This window comes from Ascaphus truei, chromosome 21 (genome assembly GCF_040206685.1).
Source record: "Ascaphus truei isolate aAscTru1 chromosome 21, aAscTru1.hap1, whole genome shotgun sequence".
NCBI lineage: Eukaryota > Metazoa > Chordata > Amphibia > Anura > Ascaphidae > Ascaphus > Ascaphus truei.
Window position 1 is genome coordinate 14,262,429 of NC_134503.1, and position 21,402 is coordinate 14,283,830.

At 43.5% G+C, this 21,402-nt stretch overlaps 1 protein-coding gene across 1 annotated transcript; it reads right to left on the reverse strand.

The window, feature by feature from the left end:
• Nucleotides 1-3,125: 3,125 nt before the first annotated feature.
• On the reverse strand, nt 3,126-20,976 carry LOC142472182 (ficolin-1-B-like). Its single transcript, XM_075579047.1, has 9 exons — nt 20,819-20,976; nt 19,351-19,446; nt 18,617-18,670; nt 17,458-17,493; nt 12,486-12,515; nt 10,905-11,032; nt 5,862-5,991; nt 4,533-4,667; nt 3,126-4,078 (listed from the first exon to the last, which is right to left on the reverse strand). The coding sequence occupies exons 1-9, from the start codon at nt 20,895-20,897 to the stop codon at nt 3,828-3,830; spliced, it is 939 nt and encodes a 312-aa protein (XP_075435162.1). The 5' UTR covers nt 20,898-20,976; the 3' UTR covers nt 3,126-3,827.
• Nucleotides 20,977-21,402: the final 426 nt, after the last annotated feature.

Sequence of the window (21,402 nt, forward strand, 5' to 3'; positions counted from 1 at the left end):
AACCCTTCCCCCCCCCTCCTCTAACCCTTCCCCCCCCCCTCCTCTAACCCTTCCCCCCCCCCTCCTCCTCTAACCCTTCCCCCCCCCCTCCTCCTCTAACCCTTCCCCCCTCCTCCACCCCTTGCCCCCCTCCTCCACCCCTTGCCCCCCTCCTCCACGCCTTGCCCCCCTCCTCCACCCCCTCCTCCCCTTCCCGCCGCCCTTCGCCTTCATGCCCGCCTTACCGCCTCCCCACCCCCGCCTCTGCCTTTCACCCGCCCTTACTCCGGCCGCCTCTGCCTTTCACCCACCGCCTCACAGCCGCTGCACGCACTCAACAGACACCCGCCACACTCGACACATACCTGCCGCCACACACACCTGCTGCCTCCCGCCCCTACGCACCGACATCACTGACCCACCGCCTCACACCCTAGCAGGACCCCCAATCACAGACAGCACTCACAACCCACGCGCCAGCCGCCGCCTCACACCCTTGCAGGACCCCCACTCACAGACAGCACTCACAACCCACGCACCACCCGCCGCCTCACACCCTAGCAGGACCCCCACTCGCACACAGCACTCACAACCCACGCGCCACCCGCCGCCTCACACCCTAGCAGGACACACGACTCAGATTTTTACATCACTTATGCCACCAAAATATACATTGTACTGTGGTGTGGTTACAATAAACCATTTTTATACAACATCGTATTACATTTTCTTCCATCTTTCTTTTCAATATTATTATCCAACCTTTACAACAAACAGTCACCTATTGTTCCACGATTTATAAATAATACTACCTATTACGCATTTACATCCCGGGCAACGCCGGGTCTCTCAGCTAGTTGCTCAATAAAACACTGGGTAAATGAAGGATCATTAGTTGTAGTACATCATGTTTCAATATATCTCACTGGTTGTTTTCATTGGCAAGCGAAGAGGGCGTCAGGCAATTGAATGGGAACAGACACATATATCAAGGAAAACCACTATTTCTAATGGGAGAAACACAGAAGTATTTTGACCACCAGGACCGAACCTTTAAAGTTGGCTGACAGAGGGTCCAAAATATGAACATAAATTTAATGTTTAAGGTTAGCATAAGCATGTACAGTAGGGCCCCGCTTCCCGGCGATCCGCTAATACGGCGTTATCGAAAAGGGGTCCGCCAAATCTTCATGCACCGAAGGGGGACTGCCAAGTTCGCACATGCGCAGAAGGGGGACAGCCTTCCCACTATAGACCTGGACTATTTAAAATTAGCCAACCAAGGATCTGTGATAAAAATACATAATACTGTATTAACAATGTGAAACTTATTAATTTAAGGTCAAATTTCCAGCTAGTCATTGTCAACCCATGACTAGATCGCAACTTTGGCTTCTAAAGGCTTATTATTTGCACATATAGATGTTAAGCTTGTCCTATATTATTTGTACAGTGGTTATGTTCTATGCCAGGGGAGCGCAAACTTTTGGAGCTGCGCCCCCCCCCGCCCCCCCCCCCCTTCCTGCTCCCCCAGGTGCTCGCACATCCCTTACTTTTTGACTGGGGTGACATCACATGACCCCATTGCCATGGCGACGGGCGTCAAATGACATCACATCAGCGCCGCGTTGCCATGGTGACGTGGCACAACAATCTACTGAGTCCCAGTAAGTAGGTTACAGAGGCCTCACGCGAACTCCCAGCATTTAATTTAAATGCCTTGGGGAAGAGCGCGGGGCCTCTGCAACTGCCCGCGCCCCTTCCAAAAAATAGTGTCCCCCCCTGGGAGGTGCCCCCCCCCCAGTTCTATGCTAACCTTTCTGGTGCCTTAAGGAAGGGGTGCGAAAAGGTCTAATCCGCGCCCCCCTCCTGCTCGACTCCGGCATCAAATGACGTTATGGGGTCACGTGACGTCGTTGCCATGGCAGCGTGACGTCACTTATCCCCGTTACCATGGCGATGCGTCGCCGAAGATCAAGTAGGAGAATCTGCAGAGGCCCCGCGCGATCCCCCCGGCACTTCATTTATGTGCCTAGAGGGGAGAGCGCAGGACCTCTGCAGCAGCCGCGCCCCCCACTTTGCGTACCCCCGCCTTAAGGTATTCCTCTGCAATGCATTTGCATCAAAGGTGTTCATTAATTTTCTGCCATAAGGTTTTGTTAAAGGGCTTATCATTACGCCAAGGACCTTCTCTCCCCACCTTAAGTCAAAACTTAAAACTCACCAATTAAATTAGGCATTTCAATAGCCTAGGTCAGCGATTTTCAACGGGTTCCTATCAGTGGATGCGCGGCTGCCAGGGGGGGGAGCTCTCCCAGTTTTCTCAGGCCCAGGGACAGCCGCTCGGTCACTCCGGTCACTCCTCTCCTTGCTGCAGTTGGCTCCGGAGGTCACATTCAACTGCCGGCCGTCAGGAGGTGGAAGCTTTGGATCGGCGCAACACCGCAGGCCCCAAGGTAAGAGCGCGCACTCTCTGCTGTTTTCAATGCAGGGATAGTTGTGTGTGTGTGTGTGTGTGTGTGTGGGTGGGTAGGTGCGTGCGTGTGTAGGGGGAGGGTAGGTGTGTGTGTGTGGGGGGGTAGGTGTGTGTGTGGGGGGATAGGTATGGGGGGGTAGGTGTGTGGGGGAGGGGCGGTAGGTGTGTGTGGGGGAGGGGCAGTAGGTGTGTGTGGGGGGGGGGGGGGTGAAGAGACGGGAGATGGGGGAGAGAGGGTTAGGGTTCCCCAGAATTTCACAATCTAATTCTAGGGCTCCTTTACCAACAAAAGGTTGAGAACAATGAGTCTAGATTCATGTTCATGGCTACTCTGCTACACCAAAAGTTGCTCCTACCAACTATTGGGGTCAAGTACTGCCATCTACTGCACTTATTCCCTCACCTGCTGTCTCTGTAACTCTCCCAACATAACCACTTAGATTGTACGCTCTCTGGGGCAGGGATTTCCTTTACAATTATCTGATTTTTGTTGTTGCATTTATTGTATTATAATTCACATAGCCGAGTACACTGTGGGAGCTATATAAAATTAAGATATACGCATTACATGACCCTATAGTAGAAAAATTGTTATATCTCAAAACCCCTTTGTTCACTGCCTGGGTTGAGTTGTCCCTCCACCATCCCAAGGAAGGTACTGTACAGTAAATAATACTTCAATTTATAAGTTTTTTATTGCTTTTAAACCCAAGGTTGAGGTACTGTTCTTGATGTGGATGGTGAGAAATGGGACAATAGTTTCAGGTCAGCTATACAGTAACTTAATTCATCTTTAGCATACATTGTCCTACACAGACAGAACAAGCTTGTATCCAATGCAGCCCAATACCATTGCAATTGAATCTGATGAGCACAATCACTGGGCAACATTGGCATTAGCTTCTGAGTTTATATAATATGCCTCTCAAATCACATTGACTGCAGGTTTGTGTGTGTGACCATCCCAAACCTTCCCATCATCTTAGCAGGGTTAGTTATAATATTAAATTAGAATCAAAAGAATCACTTCGCCATGGAGCAGAAGAATGAAAAAGGCCTTCAGTCAGGTTGATGTTGCCTGTCATAATGTTTACCAAAGTCGCCAAGACATTACCCATCTTCTCCAAGCACCTTAACGGTAAGGGTGGGCAACATCACTGGGATTTTGGTTCTAAATTCACGAAATGTTGGCTTTTTGGGAACCCAAAGGTTTGCTCAGTCTATATATAATAATCTGAGGAGGAGCGTCCCTCGGGTTCTAGCTCGTATTTCAAACAGATTTGAGAATACTCTGCTGGTGTACGACTCGGACATACAAATGAAAAGCTGGTATTTTCCAGTTCTGATTTTGAACCCATGAACTTGTCCACCCTTAATTAACCGGCCTGAACTTCATTTCAGATACTTTGTAGGAATAGTTGTGGGCCCGGCCGCTCTTCCAGTTAACTCCATTTGCGTAGCTGCTGTGTTGCCCCTTCAGATACAGGCCGTTGAGGTTGGAGTTGTGACAGGCTCCATACCACCAGGCACCTTTATAATCATCTGCACAGTTATTTGGATGCTCATCGTTGTCTTGGTCCTTTGTGGTGAAGGGCCGGTCATTATGGTAACTGAGAGAGTCCCCTGCAAACAAGAAAAGTCTTCAGGTGACTTGTCGCAACTTCCACCTTATTTAACTTTTTGCATTTCACTTTCATCTCGTTATCTACATGAGGGACATTCATTGTGAGATCTTTACATTACTGATGTCATCTCTTCTTGCTACAAATCAGTTTGTTATTGGACACAAAGTCCAGAATCTAAGTAATGATAAGCTGTGCTTTATTAACGGTTGTCAATTCATCATCGTTTTTTTGTTCAGATGTCTACTTCGCCCCCACGTTCAGGAAGTTTCAACCTTGTACCTCCTCATTACATTAATCTCTTATATACTTCATTTCTTTCTAATTTATCACCCCCCTGAATCTTTTCACAGAAGGAGCGGGTATAATAATGCATGATTTAGCAGAAGTATGGCAGGTGTGAGGGGGAAGGAACTTGTTGCTTGACAAAACACAGAGAATAAGAGGTACAATACCTGCAGTGCCGCCAGTAAATTCCCCAATCATCAGCTTGTATTTCTCAGATTCCCCAGCAAGCTTGAAGTTATTGTAAACTGCAAAACTCTGGTTATCTTCAAAATCCGTGAAATCAATGCGTAACTGAAAGGTTCCTGTGTGAAATATAGAGGACAATTTTAAATACAATTGGACTAGTTCATTGGAGATCTTAATGAATATGAATTTAGGATCAATAATAGTATAGGATAGATCTTCTCCGCTCTGCAGTATAAAAGGAAAGAGAACTTCTAAAGCTACTTAACAGCAAATGTTAATTTATAGTCTCTCCAGGAATTAAGAGCCCTACAGATCAGCAACTCCATCAATCATCCAACTGCAAAGTTATGTTAACATATGAGGAGTCGTGTTATCCAAAGGCTGCGGGCAAATTCATCTCACAAAAGGTGGAGCCCATTACATTGTTTAGCTTACTCAGATTCACTCTGTCATTATAGGTAATTCATTGTTGCAAACCTCTATTACAGTACTCAATAGAGATGCGCAAATGTCTCCAAAAATAAAAAAAATTCCCACATTTTCTGCACATTTAAAATTGTTGCGGAATTTTGCACTGTTAGAAAATTAGCAAGAATGTCACAGATAGGGCTAAAATTCGTTAAACTCCATTGGTCTATTCAATCCAGACCCTGAAATAGGGCTTTTGGGAGGTATGTTCACAGGTATCTCTGCACTTGGTATATAGATTACTCAATTTAGACATTTATAAGTATTAGCATACCCCGGTTTAAAAGACACTCACTTTAAGTACACTCGCGAGTAAGGACATATCGCCCAATAGGCAAATGGCAGCTCACGCATGCGCCCGTCAGCATGTCCCGAACACCAATACCGGCTCCCTACCTGTACTGAAGCTGTGCGAAAGCGGGGAGACTATAGAGCCTGTTACACATGCGTTATTTCCATCAGTTATGCACGTATATGAAGATTGCAGTACAGTATATGCATTGATAAGTGGGAAAAAGGTAGTGCTTCACTTTAAGTACATTTTCGCTTTACATACATGCTCCGGTCCCATTGCATACGTTAATGCGGGGTATGTCTGTAAATGTGTTCTCTATTAAACAGGACTTTGCAAACTATGCATAGACAAGAGACAGAAGTCAGGATTCATCAAGCTGTGATGTGGGGTATGAAACCCCTATCCGGTGGTACCTGCCAATAACTTCAATTACAGTTACTGCTTGATTTGGGTGCAATACGCAGCATCGCAGCTTTGTGAATACCAGCCACAGGGCCATATTTACGGGGTGGTAAGCCATAAGGCCATCTCTCTCGAATGTCCTCACCTGTTGACGTTAACATGTGGAGATTGTCATTCCCCAGCCAGAATTCACTCAGTTGGTTGCCAAACCCTTTCTTATACGAATTCCAATCCCGGAAAAAATCTACAGAACCATCTTGGCGTCTCTGGAATACCTGTGAGGAAATGGTTAATAAGCTGAACTAAAAAAAAGCATCTGAATACAATTTACTGTATAAGTATTTTGTACTGTGAATGATGTCAGGGATCCATTCATCTCTATATTGCTGTGTACGTTTAGACCTATAGCACTTGTATTAAAGCTGTTGATCCGAGTAGTAAGTAGAGATGTGAGAACTTTTCATGTCCTTAAGCAAACTTAGGAATTTCATTTAGATTCAGCAAAAACGTTTGCTTAAATACAAAAGTTTGCAACAGGTCAATGGCCACTGCATGTTCGATTCATTTATCTTACTTTTGCTTTCAAAATATGATCAAATGTAAAAAGAATAATGTTACAGGACTGCTTCATTAGGACTGTTAGTGCCAAAAATGCAATCAACATTTTTGCAGATTTGTCAAACTTTTTGGAAAGTTCAATCGAAACAGAGGCGAAGCGAATCGCGTCAGGTTCACACATCACACGTAGTAAGTTCCTACTGGACAGCCAACCATTGTTTTGAAGACATAACATTCAATACAAACATTGACTTCAGGAAATGAATACAAATAATGCGAACGTTGAACTGAATCTCTTCCTGGAACAACACGCCAGTGAAACATGCTCTATTGTTTCTAGAACAGGTTTAATCCTTCAGATGAATGACAAGATAAGATAAGATTGGAGCTGGAGTGCAACGAATTAAAAGTCATTAGACTAACCTTGGTATTCCGTACTTGTCATCACATAATGTTAACAATAGGATTACAAATGAATATTTGTCAAAATAATCACAACTTTGTTCCCAACCGCAATTCTGTCATCAATCGCCACAACTCTTATGATATATAGAAGATCAGTGTGTGACCTTGTGACCAGATAGACTACAGTAAATCAGTATTTCACAACATTTGTACAAAGAACCGCTATTTTTATTAATTAGTTGCCAGAGAACCCTAACAGCTTATCATTTAAGTTCATTACAGTTTCTATAAACTTGTTTGAAAATCTTAAATTGAGGAGGTGCATGCGCGGCTCCACAGGGAATGGCTGTGTGAGGATGTAAATCCCAGGACCACGGCCACAAAACAAATATCCTTCTGAATAAAACCCCAAAAAACAGCTGATAAAGGTTTAATAAAGATCTTGAATGGGACTAGGCAAGGGTGCCCACTCTCATCCCTCCTCTTTGCAATCACTATTTAGTCATTGGCCTGCAAGATTAGGCAAAACCCTGGTATGAAAGGGATTCAGATTGGTCAACAAACACAGCGTCCCTAATTTTGTGCAGACGATGTGATTCCTTAAAGAACCCTTAATCTCTCTCCCATGTCTCCAAAAAACTCTAGCAGATTTTGGCACCAACTCTGGCTATAAATTCAACACAAATCAGAAGCTCTTAATATTTCTATACTACCTGATGAACTAAAATTGCTCCACCTCAACTTCCAATATAAATGGAAGGATTCATGTCGTAAATACCTGGGTACCGACCTGACTAAAGATTATAGCACCGTGTTTACACAACTATTTGGCACTCTTCTCCACAATCAAAAAAGAACTTGCTATCTGGAACAACTACCAAATTTCATGGCTAGGTCGCATCTGTTTAATTAAAAATGAATATTTTACTGAGAATACTATATTTTACTACTGCCAACACTACCAATCTACTAAATGACATACAAAATAGATTTGTTCAATTCATTTGCAAAGATGGATAACCCAGGGTCCTGAGATCGGTGCTACTGTCCTCAAAATCAGAGGGAGGCCTCGATGTTCCTGATCTCCTCCGATATTACACAGCCACACACCTTAGACAGATCCCATCGTGTCATTTAGACAAGGACATAACATGTTGGGTGGGTATCAAAAGTACCCCCAGCGCTCCCTTGGCTCTTCTGGCACTCCTAAAATGCCAAAAAGAAGGTATTTCTAATTTAAGAAAGAATGCACCAACTATTAATTTTACCCTAAAAATATGGAGGAAGTCAAAGCTGAAGTTCAACCTTTCCTCCGGTCCCTCAAGGCTTATTCCTCTCTTCCGGACCCAGACATTCTACCAGGTCTACCGAACTCCACCTTTAAACATTGCAAAGACAAAGGGTAACCTTTATTCAAAGACTTCATAAAGACAAGGTAATGGAGTTCGAGGAATTGAGAGAAAAATTCTCTATTCCCCAAGACCGCTACCTGGAATACCTCCAGCTGAGACATTTCGCGTTTACCCTTTCCCCCCAGTCTGAAGTTCCTCAGCCAATCACCCTTTGAAGATTTGTGTATGCCAAAAAATATCTCAAAGGACTGATATCCAACCTCTATAACGAACTAGTTCCTATTGAAGGCCCCTCGCCACATAATTATATGTGGCAATGGGCAGCAGATTTCCAAACATAATCCCATTGGAAGACTGGGTTGACATGGAAAAGGGCTTCTAAAAACTCGATATGTTCAACAATAAAAGAAAACATATATAATATAATAACAAAAGAAGAAATATTTTAGCGCCAACCTATCACTATATAAAATCTCTATAGAGTAAAAATATAAATAAAAGTGAAATGGAAAATGTTATTACAAATAAAAGTAAAAAACCTATGCTAAGCACAGTGGATGTAGTAAAAAAAAATTTAAATAATGAACCAATAAAATACATAATAAAATATCAAAAAAGAAAATGTCCAGAAAAATATATGTAAAAGATATACAAATCCCAAAATGTTCCAATTGCTATCCAAAAGAGTCTCTGCAGCCCGAATGAAGGGAACACCACTTCCTTAAGATATCTACAAAAACACAGAAAAAACAGGCGCACTCATAGCGTAAAATTGTATAACAATAAATTTATGGAGTAAGGTATAAAAATGCACACTCACAAACAAAGCTGAAAAAAATGCGTTTTTGAGCACAACTCAGCCCGTTCAGACGCAGGAACCCAAGGAGGAGGACTTCGGTGTGATGTCCGCGGTGTGTCTTGCCACAATAGCCCCTCTAGGTCCTGGCAGGGACCGAAAGCCACGAGGGACGCCGCCTTCCCCTCTCTCCGGTGCTACACAGAGCATACACTGAATAGAATCTCGCGTGAACTCGATGATGTCAGCGAGGTTTCAGCCGGGCAGAGTTCACAGTGTAAACAGGAACTTGAATGTCTGAATGGCTGGTAGCAAAATGCTAGCAAAGCAGCAGGAGTGCAATCATGTAGATGAGTGCAAATAAAATATATAACCTGGACAGTAAGCTCCACAGCAATCTCTACGCGTTTCGTCTCAAGCGAGACTTCATCAGGAGAACTTACTAATCCTCTGCCTCCTATGATCTTATTGGTCATGTGTACTATATAACTGTATGTAATGCCTATGCTACTATCTCCTGATGAAGTCTCGCTTGAGACGAAACGCGTAGAGATTGCTGTGGAGCCTACTGTCCAGGTTATATATTTTATTGCACTCATCTACATTATTGCACTCCTGCTGCTTTGCTAGCATTTTGCTACCAGCCATTCAGACATTCAAGTTCCTGTTTACACTGTGAACTCTCCCCGGCTGTAACCTCGCTGACATCATCGAGTTCACGCGAGATTCTATTCAGTGTATGCTCTGTGTAGCACCGGAGAGAGGGGAAGGCGGCGTCCCTCGTGGCTTTCGGTCCCTGCCAGGACCTAGAGGGGCTATTGTGGCAAGACACACCGCGGACATCACACCGAAGTCCTCCTCCTTGGGTTCCTGCGTCTGAACGGGCTGAGTTGTACTCAAAAACGCATTTTTTTCAGCTTTGTTTGTGAGTGTGCATTTTTATCCCTTACTCCATAAATTTATTGTTATACAATTTTACGCTATGAGTGCGCCTATTTTTTCTGTGTTTTTGTAGATATATAATATAATGTTCAAATAGTATATAACTCCAGTCAGACTAAAAACCTGTTAACCTAGCTCCTCTGACCTTTGTTGGAGGGCCTGTAACAAGGTGAGATTACCATTGTATATTCTCCTGTCATTGCCCGATTATCAAACCATTCTGGTTGCGAGTCACTGATCTCATAGAATCAGTTTTAGAAATCAAGGTCCCAAGGGATCCAATAATATTGATATTAGCTAAACCAATCGAAAACCTAAACCCCCATAGCCAACCCTTCCTTTCGCACATCCTTACAGCGGCCCATTGTTAAATAACTAATTTTTAGAAGAAGCTTAGACCTCTCTCAATGACCAACTAACAAAATTAACAAAGTAATGTTAATGGATACACTAAGTGCCATTCCCAACCAAACCATCCCCAAATTCCATAGGATTTGGGATCCGTGGATGAACTCATAATAATAAACTCGAGTCCAAAGGTTAAACCCAGGAGAAGCGTTGTCCTGACACCAGAAGGAAATGCCCCCTCCACCTACTGTAGGTCTAGAGTTTGGACTCCCACTGCGTAAAAATGGGTTACATGAATGAAAGTCCCCTAAATCGAATGTTGATAGGCATACTGTAGATGTATGCAATTTATGTACTGCATTTTATCTCTCCCTTCCTCTTTATTCTGTACCCCCCCTTCAATAAAACAATAAAAAAAAAAGTTTTAAAAAAATATAAGAAAACTAAAACTGTGTGCACAAGTTCCAACCCAACATGGAATGATAATATATATATATATATGAATGAGATATGATTGTCCATGATTTTCACCTTTCTTAGCTTTGCCAATGGAACCGGATCTGGGATTTGAACCAAAATGTACTAAGCCGTCTTCTACAATGAGACGCCATTGACTGGAATTGAATTGAATGGGCTGTAAGGTGCCTTCCAGCCCCAGAAGGTGTCTTATGGCAGAAGACTGTTTAGTAAATATGGCCTTAAATGAGGACCCATCCCAGTTGTAGCACTGGATAGGGTGAAAAAAAGATGCTGCATTAGTTGAATCCCAGAACGTCCCCACACTTACGATCCAGCCCCCTCCGTCAGTCTCCATGTCACACATTACTGTCAGAGTCCGGCTGTAATCGGGAGAGATGTTATACCAGCCATTCAGAGTAGACCCTTGCTGCAAAAGCTCTTGGCAGTTCGTGGCCCCTGAAAGATACAGCGAAGTGTTAAAAATTGCAATAAAGTTGCCCTCCCCTTGTGGGATTTACTATATTCACTTAACAGGTTAATTGACCATAAAGGGGATAACTGTATGGGTAACTACAGCGTAACTATTTCTCATCACCTGTAGGGAGTTACTGGGCAGAAAACTATAGCCACACCTCCTTTCTGGAAGGTCTTTAACCTGTCACCTGGGGTAAGGGATTATGTATAATTAGCGCCACTCCCACTGTAGGCATGGTGATCTGTGATCTCATCATACAGTACTGTATACAGTATGTGGAGCTGTAATGAGCTTCTGACCCCAGGTTCCTGGAGGTTAAGAGAAAAGGAGCCTTAGTGTACATAGCTAAGATGAAAGTTCCTGCATGTATATGATAGACCAGTCCCTGTTTGTTATGTTTTATATCGGGAAAGTGCCCTTCATGATAAGCTCCCAAGGTACAGCCAAGGTCAAGCAGCATGTTTACAGAAGAGGAGGAAGGCATGCCACAGAGGTGCCAATGAGAGGTGCCCCGGGGACCACAGGATCAGCCCTACAAGCAGATCCATACCTGCCTCACATATTAATCTGTCTAGAAGTGGCAGTAAAGAAACAGGAATGGTTTGAAGAGCCCCATAAAGTATTGTCAGCTAGGACCTATGAAGGGAGCCATAGAGACAGGGCATAATGGATGTTATGCAGAATGGGGATGGTTTACTATGGTAAGTCAGTAAAGTGCCCACACCTTCTCAGAGTGTAAAGACTGGGTGTTTGTAATCTTAATAAAGATGCATCCTCAGGCGGCACAAATGAAACAGACAACAACTTTGGTAATGTGTAATGTACCTGAAGGAGAAGAGCCCAAGCATCCAGGGGCCACAAGTAAAGAGTGTTGTACTATAAATGTTCCTTGGCACCCAATCATTTCCATCATTGCTACTAACACCTAGCTGCACGAAACCTGCACCCTGAACAAGGTAATGCACCCTGAATAGCCATAATAGTAACATTGAAATCAAACCCCTAGCAGCCGGGCAGGTAGGGTTACATATACACTAGACTAGAAGAGTCTCAAAGATCTCTAAGAGTAAAAAGGTTTATTCGCTCAAAATCAATGTTTCGATCTCGTCCTGAACCTTCGTCAAGAAAGGACGGAAATGTTGATTTTGAGCAAATTAACCTTTTTTAATCACTTTTTAAGATCTTTCGGTGTCTGTGATATTCTTCTAATAACTAAACTTTAATCAACACTTGTGCACAAGGGTAAGATCACTGAAGGTAAGCAGGAGTGCCGTATCATCCATGAGATATATATAAATATGTTTGTATATTTATTTTTTTCAGTCTTTTTACAAATTATAACAATTTTGGTGACCTCGCCAAAATCCCTGCTAAAGACTCAGCCAGCTTTGTGCCACAGTTTGTGCATCTTCGGGGACTCTGAGCACAACGTACCTCCCGTTTTGCCAGGCTCTCCTTGACTGCCTAATCAAAACAGAAGAAACAACAGGATCAGAATACTATTCAAACACAACAACAAAAATATTGTAACTCTATGGCACTTGCCAGACATATTTTAACATTTAGAACAAGTACTCAGATAAAAACATATATAAACACATACACACACACCACTGCACCAGGCTTATTAAGGGGACCATTTCAATTGCTTTCAATTTAATTTCTTTTCCTTGATAAATACGGTGTTGCTCGAGTCTTGTAACTGTGGGACTTTAGTAAATAAACCCCGCAGAGAATAAATCAGATAACACATGGTTAGCAGCTGCACAGTCTCATGCTAAAGTGCAAATGTTCTGGCAAGTTACCACTAAACAGAATTCTACAATCATTCAACACTTGCAAAGTGACTGAAATGATTTCTTTGTCATTGAGCTAGAAACTCAAATGTAACGGAGAGAAGGAAAATGGAAGCAGAATAATGTTTTACATGGATGAATTTTCACAGAAGATAAACGGTCCTCAGGATACAAAGTACACTATTTAGCAATGGAGATTCAATCTTTGAACCAGTTCTTGGGGGCAAGTGGCACTGTTCTTATACACTAACAAGTAGCTCTTATGGCCAAATGTTAGTGTGTAAAGCTCAACAAATATCTCTCTGCCGCACCCAATTATAGGATGTCAGGTTTCTGCATTACAATGCGGAAGGAAAAAAATTATGTTTTTCCAAAAGTCTGTCACTTATATTTACTAAGTAGTACAAAGCCATAATACCCCTTACATTCAAGTGAATATGCTGCAATTGTACAGGTACAGTATACCCTGGTTTAAGGAAACTCACTTTAAGTACACTCGAGAGAAAGGACCTATTTTCAATAGCCCCATACCCGTGTCCGTTCACGAGTACTGACACATATTCTGCCCTACAGACCGCCGTAGTAGTGACGCGCTGATTCCCCTCGCCCAATAGGCAAACGGAAGCTTGCACATGTGCCTGTCAGCACGTCCTGAACAGCAATACCGGCTCCCTACCTGTACCGAAGCTGTGCGCAAGCAGGGGGACTATAGAGCCTGTTAAAAATGCGTTAGTTACATCAGTTATGCACGTACAGTATATGACGATTGCAGTACAGTACATGCATCGATAAGTGGTAAAAAGGTAGTGCTTCATTTTAAGTACATTTAGCTTTACATATGTAGCCATGTGTAAAATTGGTGTACATATCTCTTTCTCATGCTGGCAGTAAACCTGGTAAGTATACAGGATTGCCAGCAACAATCATGGAGGTTTGCCCTCAAACCCTGGTGAGGTGTCATATGTCCCAAAGGAAATGACAACATGCTGTGTGTCCACCCTTAGTGACCCAGAGTGTGTCTGTGTTTCTGGAGGTGATATAAGACACAGCACTGCCTAAAGTTAGGAGTTGAGTTTCCTGTTGTTGTGCTGCCTCTGTTCAGTGAGAGGCACGTGGAGGTCTGCAACAGTGTTGCAGTGGCTGATGCAAGAGCTGTGAGTCTGTGCAGCTCTGAGCAGAGAGACAGAGAAGCTGGTGAATCTCCTTGAGAGGAGAGGTGGAGAGCAACTCTATTAGAGGAGAAGGAACCTTCCTAATGGAGTGCAGCAGAGAGATGAGCGGCTGAGCTGATAGCTGTGAGGGGCAGCTTGCCCATACCACCATGTTGCCCTGTTCAAAGACAACCCCACTGTGTGAGTGTGAAGTTACTCTCCAGTGGAAGGCACCACCAAGAAGGAGTTCCTCATCAGAACCATCTTCCTGCGGACGCAGAGATCCTGATGAGGTGGAGGTGCTGCACTGGATATAGGTAGGACTCACACACACTACCTCAGCTGCCTGTCTGGGTTGACAATCCCCAAACACCATCATGCGGGAGACTCAGGAGTCCTGTTGCCAACAGGTGCACCACCAGACACTACCATGTAATGGGGACTGGTTAGACCACAGGGGCCAATGTGAGATTGGGTGGGTCAGGCCATACAGAATACCCGTTACATTTGGAGGCGCTGCTGAGATACCTGTCAACAGGACAGGCTTTTGCTAGGCACACTGGGAAACAGGAGAGTGTATGCTGCCACTTTGTGCTGTGTTGGGACGGGACCCAGGGGTAGTCAGGGGAGTTGATGGAGTTGTCAGACCGCAGGGACGACCTGGGAACCTGAGAGGAGTTGGGAGTCTGGAGCTGGGCTATAGCTATTCTAGTCACCTGGAAGTAGTGCTAGTGGTAGGATGCCTAAAGGGATATATTCAGAGGAATGTGGTGTATGTGGTGCTCAAAATTGAGCAGGTAGCATCCTTAAACATATTGTTAATGAAATCCTTAATTAGGAGGTCCGGCGATAAAGTACCTCTGTACGAAACGCGTAGGTGCGTTCTATTTGTCCCCTTTTTCCCTGTATGTGTTAGTTGGCCTGGTTTTGTTTTCCCTGCTTCACATTGCAGGGAGTCTGGAAGCTGTGCTCTATCTACAACAACTACCCTCTTGCCTAAAGGGATAGCCTGTTAACGTGGTCAGGAATCCTGGAGAGGGTCTGCGCTAGGCTGCCCAACAGTAGGTAGACACCCCAGTACTGCATGGAGAAGCCAGAGTACTGTAGCCCATTCCAGACCACTTACCGAAGGGAGCACAGACTGATGATGAGGAAGGAGATACAGCAGACACAGAAAGAGTGAGCCTAGCCATAGGTAGTGCATACACGAGTCAGATCTACATTAGGTATACAAGGTGGTGCACAAGGCATGTTTATTGTATCGGTGTGGCAGCTGCCCCGCAGAGAGGAGCTCCATGTACAATCAGAACGAACACAGTAATCCAATGGCGACCGTAAGAAAGGAGGAACCGCGCGGTGGGGAAGGTCCAAAATGGCGGACGGAGGCCGAGGGAGAGAGCGCACATGGTGTGTGTGCGGGTGAAGAGCAAGCTACAGAAACGACTTTTGTGAGCCTGCTGTGGAGTGGCGCGAAAGCTGTAGCCGCGCCTTTCTTGTCCTGCCTAAATTCCCGGGGTGCAACCCTGGAGGACAGCTGTGAGGACATTGCGATCACGTGTGAGAATGCTGAGGGAGTATCTGATTGCCAGGTGGTGATTACTACTCAAGTTACAACTGCTGCTAATATGGATTGCAGAGCGATCCAAAATGGCGGTTCCCGCTTCCCTGGGAGACCGCGTGGGTCGAGTGTTGAAAATGCTGCAAATGCTAAAATTGCAGAAAGTTGGCCAGGATTGGCGCCAAAAGGAAAACCCCACCCTACTGGGAGGTATGGCGCGAAAGCTGTGGCCGCGCCCTCATGGACTGTGACAGGCTCAGAGCCAATTATGGGCCATAACGTGAATCTGTGGGACCCTCCCCTAATATTCACCAGGAGGGAGGGGTCTCTATCTCTGCCAAGCAAGACCCGATTTGTCTGAGGGAGGAGCTGGTGAACAGGAGAGACCACTGTGCAAAGTGTCTCCCGTAACCAGCACTACAAAGAGCGAGATGGACATTGGGGTATATCCCTATTCATTGCCAGGAGGCTTCCTGGTAGTCTAGTTCTGGTGAAGAGACCAGTGATGGGGAGGAAAATTGGGATTCTGATAGTTCCATAGAAAATTGGGATCGTGAAACATCAGATGAGAATTGGTATAATGAGACAGCAGAAAAGATAGCTTACATCTCCAGGAGATGCCTGAAGGAAGTGTATGGGCATGATCCTCTCAGTCCACTAGCATCCAGGCCAGAGTTATGGGCTGATTGTGGGTGTCCAGTATGTCACCCAGAGTGTTACAGCATTGCTGCTCTAAACCCAGTGGACCATGCTGTGCGTAGGCCACCTTAAGAGGGTATGGTAGTACCAGTAATGGATACTCCATCAGTGAGTAATCCTGGTTGTTACACATCTACGTTAGGATGTATCTGTTATTATGTTTATGATGAAAAGATATGTACTGTAATGTGTATTGTTGTGTTTTGCAGTGCTACCTGAAGGAAGGTTCCGCAAATTTAGATCCCAGCCGGGCCGTTGGGTTCCACCAGGGGGAGAATGTAGCCATGTATAAAATTGGTGTACATATCTCTTTCTCATGCTGGCAGTAAACCTGGTAAGTATACAGGATTGCCAGCAACAATCATGGAGGTTTGCCCCCAAACCCTGGTGAGGTGTCATATGTCCCAAAGGAAGTGACAACATGCTGTGTGTCCACCCTTAGTGACCCAGAGTGTGTCTGTGTTTCTGGAGGTGATATAAGACACAGCACTGCCTAAAGTTAGGAGTTGAGTTTCCTGTTGTTGTGCTGCTTCTGTTCAGTGAGAGGCACGTGGAGGTCTGCAACAGTGTTGCAGTGGCTGATGCAAGAGTTGTGAGTCTATGCAGCTCTGAGCAGAGAGACAGAGAAGCTGGTGAATCTCCTTGAGAGGAGAGGTGGAGAGCAACTCTATTAGAGGAGAAGGAACCTTCCTAATGGAGTGCATCAGAGAGATGAGCGGCTGAGCTGCTAGCTGTGAGGGGCAGCTTGCCCATACCACCATGCCAATAAAGATGCCCTGTTCAAGACAACCCCACTGTGTGAGTGTGAAGTTACTCTCCAGTGGAAGGCACCACCAAGAAGGAGTTCCTCATCAGAACCATATTCCTGCGGACGCAGAGATCCTGATGAGGTGGAGGCGCTGCACTGGATATAGGTAGGACTCGCACACACTACCTCAGCTGCCTGTCTGGGTTGACAATCCCCAAACACCATCATGCGGGAGACTAAAGGAGTCCTGTTGCCAACAGGTGCACCACCAGACACTACCATGTAATGGGGACTGGTTAGACCACAGGGGCCAATGTGAGATTGGGTGGGTCAGGCCATACAGAATACCCGTTACACATACATGCTCTGAACCCAATGAGTACGTTAACGTGGGGTATGTCTGTAAGGTGTTTTATGGCCTTTCTTATTGACTATGGCCCTACAAGTTGCTTACCTTTAATCCCTTGGGATCCAGTTGCACCTTTGTCTCCTGTAAAAAAAAAAAAACAAAGCATTCAAGCCGGTTTTGATTTAAAGACCCCCTTCTTATCGCTGATATAAAAGTAGTAAGATAACATTTGGGATCAGTGTTACTAATCTAATTCATAGCACCCCAAATAGTTATATGAATGAGTGGTTGGTTGCACTGTCTTAGTCCTGTTTAGTGAATCAGGGCATTTTTAACTCTTATTTCACAACCTTTAATACAGTTTGCACATTAAGGGCCATATTTATCAAGCAGTCTCTTCTTCGCCATAAAGCACTGTACAGCCCATCCAAGTGCATGCACTGTAATGTGTCTTCCAGCGCTATAAGGTGCCTCGTGGCAGAAGACTGCTTAGTAAACATGGACCTAAATTCCTTGAACATAATTTATATATCGGTTACACAATTCCAGTGTTCTGGGAGACCTGAATTTAAACGGTCCTAGCAAAAGAGGGTCTTACAGGCACCAAAAGCAAGACGTGTTTGTTGTAGCGATCAGTGCATGTGAATGACATCAATAATCTTACTGTAATTCATTTAAGACCATATTTACTAAGCGGTGCTATTCCAAAAGACATTATTCAGCGCCAGAAATCTCCTTATAGCCAATTCACTGCTTTGTATACAGTACAAGTCTTAACCTTTAAGAGAGTTGTATTTCATTTTCAATCCAAAACTGTACAAGATGCAGTATTAGACCAAGACCAAACAATAATGGTAACCAAACTATTCTTACATAGTATGACCTTAGCCTACAGGTATGAAGGTATATGCTACTGTATAATACCAACAAATAACTTTCTGAGATGCGATTGAAACAGTGACTGGAATAAAAGTAATTATTTAGTATTGTATCCGGAGTGTCAGCAAGTGCACTGAGAGACGATAATACCCCACTGGGAATCCCATGCTCTATTTATGTGAGGGCCTTTACCAGGCACTAGTAATTTGGGATTTATAGAGTATGCTGATGTCATATGGATACAGCTTTCAATTGTGATGAATGGCAGGACAAAAATATCGAGTACCAAAAACCCCGAGCATAAAAAGCGTGAGCAACCCAAAAATTGTCCTTGATTATCTTTGATATCAACACATGACCTGCTAATAAATCATTTTGTTGTTACCTTTTTCTCCTTGAGGACCCATCTTTCCAGTAATTCCTGCAGATCCTTTCTCTCCTGAAAGCCACAGAAAAAGATAATGGTGAATCGGCAGCACAATGCGGCTTTCTTGGCAAGACCAAAAAATGACCTCCCGGGTGTACAGTGCACATCAAAATTGACCCCTACTCATCATAGTTGGACTCTGCTTTGCAATGCTGCGGAAGATAAGAATTCCATTCCAATGAAGGGGATTCAAATCTTCTCTGGAACAAAAGAGCAGCTTTACAACAGATTTGGGTCAAATCAGCCAGACGAGGACCCTTAAACATGTCACCGTGGTCCTAGGTGGGACTGCTCTCTTAAAGGACATTACACGCAGCTCACTTTTTCAATTAGGTCAACTTGCTGGAATCTGTGTCTTAAATCTTTATACTTTCTCTCATGTGACCTTAGTCTGTACTCTTGAAATATTCATCGCAACCATTTAAAACATGAAAAGAAGGGACACAATGGTTGATCAATGAATTCTTGGTAGGTTTCATACCCTCTCCAGTTATCACCCTTTCCACACAAAGAACAATAAACCAATGTGATACCTGACAGAAGCGATAACACGGATGATGAAGCAGACCTGGTTTATCAGTGAAGGTCTCAGCATGCTGGTAAATTGTTAAACAAATTATACTTCTATCCAGAAACATGCAAAACGAGTGCATTATCCAAGTAATAATTAAACATGATTAACACAAACGTACCTTTGGGTCCCATTTCTCCCCTGGGACCAGGGACTCCAGGACACCCCTGGATAATGGCCAGTTTCTCTGTGCCACCCAAACCAACCAGTTTCACCTCTACAGAGAGAAAGAGAGATTGATTTTGGAACAACGAACAATCTTCTGGAATATGGAGATGGGCAAACGTTTTCTGGTTTGGTTTACACATTTTCTGCACAAATGTTTGACAAAGTCACTATTTCACAACATTTAGTTTTTTTTATATTTATAATGTATATTATATATAGATATACACACATATATATGTTATAGAATGACTTATTTTATTGATTTGATGATTCTTCATTTTTGTTCTCATTTATTATTATAGTATTTTTTATTTTGTCATTCTATTCTCTTTTTTGGATTACATCTATATTTTTTATTTATCATATCTAAATCATATTTTTTCATTATTACACTTTTTTTGTGTCTACTACTTTCACCGCTTTTTCCTTGGTTCTCCGCTATACTTGAAGGTCCACCTATACTTTTTCATGAAAAAAAATGATAGGATAGATTAGATAGAGAGAATGCTCCAAAGATGTGTGTATATAAAGATATTCTATTTGGGTTTGTTCAAGAATTTATATATACTTAAACTATACAATGTAATGTTGTATTCTATACATATAGAATAAAGAAAGTGACACTATCAGCCACTAAACAGTTAAAAAATAGAGTATGGGTCCTCCAAAAAGCCCCTCCATAGTGATCAGAATGATAAAAATTGATATATACAAAATGACACACAGGGTATTTATTAACTCGTGTGAAGAAAATGCTCTCCAGATGTGGAGTCCAGAGGTGGAGTACAGGTGCTGTTGTACCAAAATTGGGTAAATATCCTGCCAAGGTGGATGTTACATTGGCACACAGGAAAGCCCTGCTCCAAGGGTTAATTGAAACACAGATTTAGACCTTCAATGAAGTGGGGATTCAAAGTGCTTGTTGGAATCTCTGCCCTGGTGTTTTTGGAAACTGAATGGAGTGATTAACACCCAAACCTCAGTGGTGCCAATAGTCAGGCTGATGGGGGTTCAATCTCCTCAAGGGAGATAATATATAACCATGTAATGAAAAATCCCCACAGATGAAGGGGATTGAGTGGAGGGTATGGTGCAGAAAGATACTAGTAGTAGTAATATCACACACAAACACACACACAGCTAGGTGAGTACAACTCTACTGTATAAAATAACCTGTGATATGTTGTATCTGCTCCAAAGAGTTTACTAAACAATAAATAAATACTTAAGCTGTATAATATTAGTTATTGTGAAATAGATTTCTTTTTATAGCTGGCAGTGGAAACCTGCATCTGGCAGCAGGAACCAACTCATTATGCTACATTTTCTTAATCTCTATTAATACAGTACTCTCAGAAGAATCAAATAAACAGCTTACAGTGACATTGAGTTTGAAACACTCACCAGCCCTTATCACTTACCTGGACAGGTGTTTTCTGCTGTGCACAGTATGGGCATTATCCAGAACACCAACAGTGTTATCAGGGAGGGCGAGCCCATGGCAGCTGCGAATGGTACCAAGCTTTGATTCCTCACTTCATCGGTGCACCATCTTTATAGGGTTAGCAGCGTGCATTCCAGGAATATCCCCACCCTCTAAATCTTAATCAAACACACAGGGTAGGGATTTATTGCTCAACCAAAAACTATGTAAATGAAGGATCATTAGTTGCAGTACATCGTGTTCCAATATACATATCTGAAGTGTTTTTTTCCCATTGGCAAGAGGAGAGCGCTTTGGGCAATTGAATGAATGCCAGCACATTTATCAATGAAAATAGCTATTTCTAATTTAGTATTTTGACCTCCAGGACAGAACCTTTGATAAGAGAACCTGTGACCCTCAGAAAGTTGGGAGAGAAGCACGGAGTAAATACTCACCAAAGTCACTCACCCAGGTGCAAACTGGTCTCCTAAAGGTACATCCAAAATATTGTACATCGAATCCTAACTCCTTTTATTGCTAGAGGGGCCCAAAAAAAGCATTGTAAGTCATTGTTCAAAG

Coding starts and splice junctions, on each gene's coding strand:
- LOC142472182 (XM_075579047.1), bottom strand. CDS start 20,897: ATGGGCTCGCCCTCCCTGATAACACTGTTGGTGTTCTGGATAATGCCC. Junction 12,516..17,457: donor TGGATCCCAAGGGATTAAAG/GTAAGCAACTTG, acceptor TGTTTTGATTAG/GCAGTCAAGGAGAGCCTGGC. Junction 4,079..4,532: donor ATTTACTGGCGGCACTGCAG/GTATTGTACCTC, acceptor TCTTGTTTGCAG/GGGACTCTCTCAGTTACCAT.